This window comes from Sparus aurata, chromosome 23, assembly GCF_900880675.1.
Source record: "Sparus aurata chromosome 23, fSpaAur1.1, whole genome shotgun sequence".
In the NCBI taxonomy this organism is placed as follows: domain Eukaryota; kingdom Metazoa; phylum Chordata; class Actinopteri; order Spariformes; family Sparidae; genus Sparus; species Sparus aurata.
The window spans coordinates 15,578,909-15,589,725 of record NC_044209.1 but is presented as its reverse complement, the minus strand read 5'-3'; the positions used below and the strand labels follow the sequence as shown (position 1 = coordinate 15,589,725).

Here is a 10,817-nt window from a genome sequence, read left to right as displayed (position 1 = left end):
AGCTTGACATGAGGAAAAACACTGCACTTTTAAAAAATGTCATAGTTTTGGGTTATCTTTCCCTAATCTGCAGCTCTGACATGACTGCTTCAAACTATCCACGACTAGTTCAGCTAAGTTTTTCAGAAGGCACCGACCTGTGGCTTTTACATCATCACTCTGACAAAAGTTCAGTCTTCATATCACATCTTTATTTCTACTTCAGCAAAGCACATGAACACATATTTGTTCTCGATAGGCATCAACACAGTCGCCCACAAGGCACCTCTGGAGCTTCACAGCAAAAGAGCTTTTCAGCATCCACCTAAACTGAAGAAGATGGAGACTTGTTTTGAAGTGTTACAAAACAACCAAAAAATAAAACATAATGGTTCCATACAGCTCCCCCGGCATAACCCAAGTCTGTGGAAGCCCTGAGATCTGTAGTGGTTACATGTCAAGGATATGAAGAGACACTTTTCAAATTCACTTTTCAACCAATAAATGTAGCTTCTTCATTTACACAGATAACAGCCTTTATTTGTGATTAATCACTTAAACAAACTCCCCATGGCCTTACCTAATTGTTTAATTGCTCTCTCTCGCTTGCCTCCCTCTCAGCCTGGATTCTCTTCAACGCTTTCTCATATTTTTCCTGAAGTTTCCTCTCCACTTCCTCTCTCTCTTTTCGTATTTTCTCTTCTTTCTCTTTTAGGATGCGCTGTCTCTCCTCTTCGATTTTCCTCTCGGCCTCTTGGAACATCTCGTTGGTGTGGTGGCTTCCTCCGTTCTTCTCAACTATATTTCTGATCTTCTGGAGCAGCTCACTGACCTGAGAGGGATCTTTTGACTTGTTATTGAAGACATGGTACTGGCCGTAACGACGGGCCACAAGTTTCTGAAGGTCTGGGCTTTCATGCAAGAAATCCTCGATAGGCTCGTCGTTCAGAATGTCACCACCAGTAAAGAGAACCATGGTGTATCTGTCTGCAGCCTGGCCAAAGAAATCTTGAATCCTTTGCACCATCCACATTTCCTCTTCAGTGTATCTGCCCAGCCTGCTGACCACCAGGAACACATGGGGTCCAGGAGAAGCATAAGAGATGCACTGGCATACATCTTTGGATGTTTTATCCACACTAAACCTTGTGTCAAGCAGGTCTGGGGTGTCAATCACAGCAACCTGTTGTCCAGACACCACAGCTTTGGCCTTATAACAGTCCAGAGTCATAGACCAGGCACTGAACTTTGACTCAAAGCACTTCCGTCCCAGAATGGTGTTTCCCGTGGCGCTCTTTCCAGTTCCGCTCTTCCCCACCAACACTATCCTCAGCTCATCATTATTTATCTTGATTCGTCCTGTGTAGAAGAAAGAGTGACAATGAATGAGAATCTACAGCAGGTTGAACACTCATTGTACTTCATTCAACTTATGCAAAGATGAGCGAGAGGAAACAATGATTCAGCTGCTTTGAGAGAGCAAAAAAGGAGTTTGAGGGTTCCAAATGTATGTTTTTTAACAGTATTCTGTTCAATTCAGCGTAGTTTATTAAACGGCGCCCTCTGGATGTAATCTGAAATGATTAATAAAGCATTTTTCACACACGTTTTGGTTGTGTCCCCATCTAAATCAATATTGGTCATCTGTTTTATCCGAAGTCATACAAATTCTAATTAAGCCCTGTCCGTTGATTGCAATATTTGGTATTCCAAAGGAGAGTTTAACTTTAACCTGGGACCAATGGGATATTAATGCTTTCACATCACTTCTTGCCCGTCGTAGAATCTTATTGGTTTGGACATCCGCTACCAGCAGTGGCCGCATGGTTAAGGGATGTTTTATTTTTTCTTAAACTAGAAAAAGTTAAATGCAAGTTAAAAAGGGTCAGTCCAGAAATTTTACTTAAAGGGATAGTCTGTGTTTTTTGAAGTGGGGTCATATAAAGTACATATCTATTGTCGGTCTGTTCCCTACCGTAATCACCGATCAGCGCAGCCTCAGTTTGGAGCAGTAGAGAGCCGCTCCAGCTCAGACGCTCAGCTTTGTACTGCAGTGAACGGGGTCCAGAGAAAAAGCGAAATTTAACCACCTAAAACGAGGCCCACCTAAAAAAATCTATATCAGTTCAAGTGTACGTTGTATGGAGAAAATTCACACCGCTTTACATAGCCGTCAGACCGCCGTTTCTTTTGGCACTGATTTTTTTCAGGTGAGCCTTGTTTTAGGTGGTTAAATTTTGCTTTTTCTCTGGACCCCGTTCACTGCAGTACAAAGCTGAGTGTGTGTGTGTTACTAAGCATGCATAAGGTTTTTTTTGTTTTGTTGTTGTGATGTCACAACTGTACAGTAAACACCTTCAGCAGTGCCCAAATAACAGCTGTGGTTGCAAAAATGTAAGCGGAGCTGTTGCAAAAAAAAAAACATTGGGTGGTGCATTCTCAGGTCTGTCAGATCTGACCAATCAGAGCAGAGTGGGCTTTTCAGGAGGGGGGCCTTAAAGAGACAGGCACTGAAACAGAGGCGAATACTGCAGGATAGACAGTCTCTATGTAGTCAATCTCACCAAACCCTTTCATAATAAAACTGGTGGCACTCCATGGTGTTTTAATCAATAACAACATTATGTGGATGTGGTAGATGTCAGAGAGAGCGTCAGTGCTTATGTGCTTGAACAGAGTGTTACATTCTTGGTATGATGATGCAAGTTATGTTGACGGTAGTGAATAAGAGCAATTCTGACCTTTTTTTATTTCCTCTTCTTTCTTTTTCAGGATGCGTTGTTTCTCCTCCTCGATTTCCCTCTTCAGTTCCTCTCTCTCTTTTCGTATTTCTTCTCTCTCTTTCAGGATGCGCTGTTTTTCCTCTTCCATTTTCTTCTTCTGTTCCTCTCCCTCTTTTCGTATTTCTTCTCTCTCTTTCAAAATGCGTTGTTTCTCCTCTTCCATTTTCTTCTTCTGTTCCTCTCCCTCTTTTCATATTTCTTCTCTCTCTTTCAGGATGAGTTGTTTCTCCTCTTTGGTTTCCCTCTTCAGTTCCTCTCTCTCTTTTCGTATTCTCTCTTCTCTCTCTTTCAGGATGCGCTGTTTCTCCTCTTCCATTTTCTTCTTCTGTTCCTCTCTCTCTTTTCGTATTTTCTCTTCTCTCTCTTTCAGGATGCGCTGTTTCTCCTCTTCCATTTTCTTCTTCTGTTCCTCTCTCTCTTTTTGTATTTTCTCTTCTCTCTCTTTCAGGGTGCGCTGTTTCTCCTCTTCCATTTCCCTCTCTGCCTCTTGGAACATCTCGTTGGTGTAATGGCTTCCTCCGTTCTTCTCAACTATATTTCTGATCTTCTGGAGCAGCTCACTGACCTGAGAGCGATCCCTCAGCTTGTTATTGAAGACATGGTACTGGCCATAAGAACTGGCCACAAATTCCTGAAGGTCTGGGCTTTCATCCAAGAACTCCTCGATAGGCTTGTTGTCTAGAAGGTCACCACCAGTAAAGAGAACCATGGTGTATCTGTCTGCAGCCTGGCCAAAGTTTTCTTGAATTATTTTAACCGTCAGCTTTTCCTCTTCAGAGTATCTGCCCAGCCTGATGACCACCAGGAACACATGGGGTCCAGGAGACATGTAACGGATGCACTGGCCAACAGCATCTTCTATATTATCCATGTCATCCCAGGAGTCAAACAGGCCTGGGGTGTCAATCACAGCAACCTGCCGTCCATCCACCACAGTTCCTTCTTAAAAACATTCCAAAGTTCTAGACTCAGCGCTGAACTTTGACTCAAAGCACTTCTGTCCCAGAATGGTGTTTCCTGTGGCACTCTTTCCAGTTCCACTCTTCCCCACCAACACTATCCTCGGCTCCCAATTATTTGTCTTGATTTGTCCTGTGTAGAAGAAAAAGTGACGGTGAATAAGAATCTACATAATGTATGTTGATGTGGTTGGTAAGATGATTGTTCACATCAGATAAATATTCAGCTTTTAGCACAGCTTAACTTAGAAGTACATCTTCTGGACCTCTATAGGAGCTACAGCAGTCAATTCGTCTGACATATAAAAATCAAATCAGCTGGGATCCACTTTATAACAAGTACAGTATGGTGACTTACCAGTGTTGCTGGCCATCTTTAGATTATAGAGTACAGCAGCTGTCTGCTGCAGCTCCTCCAAAATGGCTCCGTGCACCAAACAGCAAAAAGCTGCGCTGAAGAAAGAAAGTGAAACTAAAGCTTTGTGCACTTTATTTGCAACCTTAAACCTTGACCAAGGCTGTTTTAAAAAAAAAAAAAAAAAAAAAAAAGATGGCATCGTGGAACTGGGGTAAGAAATCCTCTGCTGAGGAAACATGAATAATTAACTGCACAGGCGGTCATTATAATTGCTCAGTGTGCTAGTTTGTCCTCATCTTAGCTCTGAACTGCAGACGCTGCAGCACAATGCTGCCCCCTCCCCTCAGCATTTACAGGAAATGACCGCGCTTATTTTACGCTCCACGTGACAGTGTACACAACCTCTGACTTCAACTTGCAACATAAAAACGCAAAAAATATGTAATTTTGCCTTCTGTAACTGTAACTACAACGCAAAATGTTGGCTTTCGCTGTGCATATCTGTAACTGTGGAAACTTTTATATCTCCAGAAATCTACTCTGTGTCTTTCAGTTAATGTCTTTCAGAGAGCGCCTCAGTGGTCAGGTGACTTGAAGGGGTTTTACATATTCAGGTGTGTTTGCAGGTCTTGGTGGGGTTGTGGAATGGGGCGTGAAGACTTTCTGTCACGTTCCTTTAGTGACGTTGTGCATCAGTCTTTCCATTCAGAGTCGAACTGAATTTGGAGAATGTAACCAGCCTGGTTTCCTCAGACAAAATGTGGGTGGGGGGGAGGATTTGGAGATGCATCAATGTTCAGGTGCTGAGACAGTCTTATCTTTCACCTCCGCAGAAACCAGCACCCATTGTCTCGTTCTGCAGTGTTGCGTGGTCCTGATTTACCAGCCTGACCGCGACAGGGGAGGTTACTTACATAAGCATGGATTGACTACAAGCGATTATATCATGCAGATTTTTTCTTCTCTCTCTATGAGTTAAATGGAGTTGTATTTGCATTTTCTATAAATTGCCCAAGCAGCAGTCTTTGCCTTGACACCGGTCAATCATTCACATACTTACACAACTGAATTAAAACTCATCTACTCTGTGGAAACATGGTGAAAATCCCTGTGGGGTGTGTTGAGGATTTTTTTGTTTTGTTTTGTTTTTTGAGCATAGCTTGCTTAAGGCTCAGGCAGGGTTCATTGTGTTCTGTGGCTTTGTTTTCTTAATCTCACAAATTATATTGTTATTTCTTTAATAAATGGCTGCACAAATAAGAGTTTAAAGATCGTAAACTTAAACTGCACAGGATCTTCATCATCCTGCCTGACGTGCAGCTGCTAAGGGAGCGTATACAGTGTGTAGGATATTAAATGTAAACAGCATGTATTTTACACAGTTGTGCAGTGTGTTTTTGGCTCTCTGTGCTCTGTGTAAAGTCTGAGAAAACAACCCTGATGATGTCGTCAAGGTTATCTTCAGATCTTCAGGCTTCTTACCAGAGAGGAATGTCTTAAAAATGCCATTGGTTGCTTTATAGGAAATGTAGGATCCATGTTTCTGAAGCTTCATGGAATAAGGGTTAGAATAACTGACATTAAATTGTTGAATCGCAATTTTAATTTAAGGTATGTGGAGGAAGATTAATGTGTGAAACAGTGGAGACAAAAGACAACAGTGAAGTTTTAAGTTTCCCAAAAATGCTTTTATTTTGTTCTAAAGTCTTCAGTAACGTGTGAACAAACCCAGAATTTACATACACAGATTCTGCGGCGCACGTTCAACATTCTTTCACACACATCTCTTTGTTCAAGTTGAGTCGGCTGCAAACACGCTTTAGCAGGAAACAGATCTGTCCGCACACACAAACATTTACTCTCACCGCAGTCAAAAAGAAGAAATCGATCTGTTTGCACAGTCAGAATGCATATAAGGCACAACACGAGGTTTCCAGTATGGAAAATAAATGATCATTCAAAAACAGACAGTGAAAGAGGTGGAATGTTAAGGTATGAATGTTTTAGTGCATCCTGATCGATCATCTATGTTTTCTCTACTTGAGCTTACTTAGTTTTTCCAAAAAATAGAAAAAGGAAACAAAGATGCAAAAAAATTGATGCAGGAAAATGAAAAATAAAAAAGAATCGAGGGATTGTTGCTTACTGATATCCATCTATCCACTGGAGTCATGCAAAAAGGAAACATGACTGCTCAGGTTACTCAGGGATGCCTCAGGATTCTGGGAAAATAAAGTATTTTATGTCCATCACGGCCTTCTACAATTGTTGTTTCTCGTTAGAAGGTCAGAAAAAGAGATGCAGCTCCCACCATGGAAATCGTATCGGGGGTGTTAAGTCCCTCTCTCAACTGATCTGCATCCTTCCACTTCCAGTCTTTTGGCTTTCTTGCAACCAGTTGTTTTAATTTGTCAGGTGTGCTGATCCAGGTTCCCTCTTGATTAATCATCTACATGTATGTTTACTGGTTTTGCTGACGTTGTAAACAAGGCCTTTGTACATTGTACAGTTTCTGCATACTTGTTGGCAATTTTTCTTCTGTTTGACAAGTTACACTTAAAATTCTTCTCAATTGCTCTTAATTATCCTTTCCGCACAGTTAGAATTCTGAATATAGTTATAGTTTTCAATCGGTCTTTAAAGAGTAACTCCACCAACTGTATGTATTTTAGTGTGTTTACAGGTCTTGAAAATTACTGCGACATAGCTTAAAAAAAGTAATGTAAAAAATGTGTGGTTCTGACAAACCTCCTCCGGTGATGTCACTAAGTGGCTCAGGTGCATTGTGGGTAACAGGTCTTGAAAAGCAGTCCACTGGTCTAACTCTGCACTCTTATAACACTGTTGGACTGATTATGGACAGTTTAAAAACAAATAATCAAAATCAACCTTTCCAAAACATGGTGCCTACATTACCCACAATGCAACTTTTATTTCCACATAGTACTCCCCAGGACCTGTAAAGTTACCCTTTAAAGTTTACGACCAATTGTTATTGGCAGAGCTCGATATTTTTGCCACAGAGTAGATGAGGCTCAACAGGCATCAGTGGAAGCCTCATCGACTCAGTATCTCGCTCTGTGTGGGTGACGGAGAGCCTCTGGCTGCGTTCTTGCGGGTGATAGTGGTACACCGTGTGAGGATCTCCTGGGCGCGCGGTCTGGGTGGCACTTTAGGACTCCTGGGGCCCTTGTAGAGGTTGGGATCAGACACACTGGGGATCATTTTCCCCTCTTGACCACTTGTTGGGCTCAGGCGGTTGCTCGACATGGGCTCGGGCGTGCGGCTGAGGCGCAGCGACTCCTCATTGGCGCTGGCGCTCAGGTTGAAGGTGGAGCTCGCCGAGAAGGAACTGAGGTCGTCGCTGAAGCTGAAGTCGCTGCTGTCGCTCTCAAAGCTTCCCTCGCTGCCCTCTGTGGGGGTCCTGCCACGCTGGTCGTCGTTTCCATCCATCTCCACCATGATTGTGGGCGGAGTGAGGCTCTGTGGAGCTGTGGATGAGTTGGTTACGTTGGCGACGTCGGCAACGTAGGCTGCGGTTCTTTCTGCTGGCTGGGCGGGAGCCTGTTCGGACAGGATGTTAAGAGAGCGAGATTTCTGCTTGCTGTCAGGTTGCAGCTGGCGGGGTGAGGACGACCTGACGGGCGGAAGCTGCAGTAGGTTGCCTTGTGAGTGGCTGAACTGCTGGGACTGCCGCTCCAAGTTCGGGGAGGGGGCGCGAAGATCTAGATGGTTGGTGGTCATGCGGATGTGAGGGTAGTTGTAAGGCTGCAGGTACATGGTGGGGATGTAACCTGCTTTACCTTTGTATCTGTTGAAGACAGACAAGAATGTAGTGTCAGTGTTTTATCACAGAGGGTGCAGACGTGAACACAATTTTTCACCAAAACTATATGAAACACATCTTTCCACATGTTAGTTGGTAAAATGACCCTGCTAAATGTTAAAGTGGAAGGTGTTAAATACCTGATGAGCCACCAGCCATTTTCAGTTTTCTGTAGGAGCTCCACCACAGCGCCGATGGTCACGCTTATCTCATCACTTTTGGTGGCCTTGTAGCTCTTCACTGCAGTGTACAGTACTCCTGAGAGGGGTATAAATGACTTTCAGCATATGATGTCATAATATCAGGATTGAGGGAATGAGATGTTGATCAAGAGCTGTATTCATGCACGTACCTCTGTCAGGAGTCCCGTCATCTCCACCGTCATCCTCATCCTCATCTAGCTTCTCCAGGTAGGGGGCAGGGAACCAGGCCATCCGCTTGTCCTCGTTCTCCACCAGCCACCACCCTGAGCAAACACAACCACCCATTTAACGGGTCTCAGCGTATTTGAGGTATTTCAACAGGACAGCCAACGCCGAGGCTCGCTCGCTCACCTGCTTTGTCTTTGATGAGCACGTCCACTTTCTCGTCCATCGCCACTTTGAAAGGTTTGTTCTTGGTGTCTTTGGTCTCGTACGGGGCCACGACTCTGTACGTCTCTGTGACAAACGGCTGGGTCACGTTGCCGCCGCCCTGTCCTGCAGCGGTCCCTATCTCATCGTCTGACGGCATGATCATGATGCTGAAGAGGAGAGCAGCGAGGTTATTACACTCATACATAAAGCCATAAAGTTCTCCCCCCTTTTTTTCACCATCTACTCAATAGTGTTTTAAAGGCACCTGCAGCTTTAACATTAAATATAATAATTAAACATTCTATTTTTCCAATTCTTTGCCAGTTTTCTTCCCTTTTTATGCTATAAACTAAAATAATCAGCTTCAACAAGGGCTAGAAATAACTCTAACTTTGTTTTAAGGGGAAGGAAATGTTGATTTAAAAAGCCTTTTGTCAAGATAGGGCACTTTTTCTCATATCTAGAGGGATTTTGTGAGGGTTAAAAATCTGCTGCAAAGCCAATTGCGGTTAATGATTACACATCTGAGTATAAAATATGAAGAAAGGTTGAGTTTATTGTAAACTTTAAAGGTAAATATAGATGTAAAAGGCAGAGTACAGTCTAAAAAATCAGGTTTAAGTTTCTAGTAAGTTATTTCCTCAACATGTCTGTCCTACCCATTCTTGGCAAACTCCGGCTGCAGGTCCTGGTCTATAGGGTGGAAGAACTGGATGAGATCTGCAGACTGAGAGACCTGCGGGTCGCAGCTCAGGAGCTCATTACAGTATTTCTGCAAGAACTTGAGGCGCACCAGTGACTTGTTGGGGCCCTTCCTCTGGGCGCTGCGCTTCATCTTCTTGTCTAAAAGCACACAGGCAGGACAAGATGGTCAGAATCCCGTCAGTGTGGAAGGATACAACCACAGAGCTGCAACAATTAATCCATTCATGGATTAATTGACATCTTTATGAATTAATCATGGACTCTTTAAGAAAGACGTCATAATGTTCTCATTACAGCTTCTTAATTGTAAATATCGTCCTGTTTCTTTACTCATTAACAATACGCTGAATATCTTTGGGTTGTGGACAAAACAAACTTTTAAGTCAACATCTTTGGGAAATACAGATCCACATTTTTATATTAACATAAAACAAACTCAGAAATATTTTTTTTTCACAACTGAATAAACAAGCTGCTCTCAGAGGAAAATAAGGTCCAGAAAACTGTTTGAAGCTCGAAAGGTGGCAGGGTCCGCCACACATAAACAAAGTGAAACAGTATGAAACTGTGTTGTCCTTTAAGGTCAGTTTGTTTATTCAGTCATGAAATAAAGAGTTTGTTTATTTAGAAATAATAAAAAAAAAAACATTTTATTTTCTGATTTAAAAGTTTCCCCAAAACTACATAATGCACCTTTAATAAACCAAACAACTAATCGATTAATTGAGGAAAATATTCGACAGTGGAAACACTCTGAATCGCGCGCACATACCTCGAAATCTTGGAATGACTCTGTCGGATTTCTTCAGTTTGTTTGCTGGTGGGAACGACTTCTTCATTTGTCTCTGTAGTAAAGAAGCAACAGGACGATCAAGTCGATTCAAAACTGACAAACCATCTGAACTTTTGTTTTTAATTTCACTTTTATACTTACGTGCATTTTCTTGAAATCCTGAAAAGTTCTGTAAATCACAATGTCGTTCTGGTCCGACCAGAGCACGGAGGTCATGTACATCTGGAGAGAGGAACATGCAGATGTTACCACCACACTGCAGACACAGCAGACTTTTCTTACAATGAGAAACATCGTGCGCGCTTACTTTGCTCTTCTCCTTGTGCAGCACTCCGATCAAACGGACGCTGAGGGGGTACCGCTGGGCTTCCATGTCAGAACCGCAGAGACAGGATCGGTGTCGGATGTTCTAGCTGTTCTGTCCTGGGCCTCTCAGCCTCTCTGCCCTGCGCTGGGAGTGAAGCAGGGATGCTGTGCAGGTGCATTTGTACCCGCTCCTCCTTCAGGCGTGGCCGCGTGACGCACCGGAGGTGGGAAAAACATCCTCGTCATGCGCAGGAAAGTCCGCCGTCGTTCCAAAAACCTCCACCGCGTTTGGCACGATTGCTTAATTCACGAAACTCTTAACGCCTCAAACAGGTTTTCTATGTTAGGTGAGGTGAGGCAGCACGTATCCCTACCTTTTCTTCAGAAGTGCAATCCCCCTCAGTCAGGGTGAAACTGATACTCCTGATGTTGAGATGTGAGGGGCATGTGGAGCAGGGGTTCCCTCACCTGTCAGACCCCACCTCCCCCTCCCCCAGCACCTGAGGTTCCATTCTTTTCTCTTTTTCTGCTCC

At 43.3% G+C, this 10,817-nt stretch overlaps 2 protein-coding genes and 1 pseudogene across 2 annotated transcripts; all 3 read right to left on the bottom strand.

Annotated features, from left to right (window-relative positions):
- Nucleotides 1-169: 169 nt before the first annotated feature.
- LOC115575228 (GTPase IMAP family member 4-like) lies at nt 170-1,804 on the bottom strand. The gene is made up of 2 exons (XM_030407092.1): nt 1,747-1,804; nt 170-1,338 (listed from the first exon to the last, which is right to left on the bottom strand). The coding sequence occupies exons 1-2, from the start codon at nt 1,802-1,804 to the stop codon at nt 560-562; spliced, it is 837 nt and encodes a 278-aa protein (XP_030262952.1). The 3' UTR covers nt 170-559.
- A 1,334-nt stretch (nt 1,805-3,138) lies between these two features.
- Nucleotides 3,139-4,095, bottom strand: LOC115575227 (GTPase IMAP family member 9-like; annotated as a pseudogene).
- Nucleotides 4,096-5,740: 1,645 nt separating this feature from the next.
- On the bottom strand, nt 5,741-10,425 carry noxo1a (NADPH oxidase organizer 1a). The gene is made up of 8 exons (XM_030407374.1): nt 10,286-10,425; nt 10,120-10,200; nt 9,958-10,030; nt 9,140-9,323; nt 8,460-8,647; nt 8,258-8,371; nt 8,046-8,163; nt 5,741-7,890 (listed from the first exon to the last, which is right to left on the bottom strand). The coding sequence occupies exons 1-8, from the start codon at nt 10,349-10,351 to the stop codon at nt 7,137-7,139; spliced, it is 1,578 nt and encodes a 525-aa protein (XP_030263234.1). The 5' UTR covers nt 10,352-10,425; the 3' UTR covers nt 5,741-7,136.
- Between the last annotated feature and the right edge of the window lie 392 nt (nt 10,426-10,817).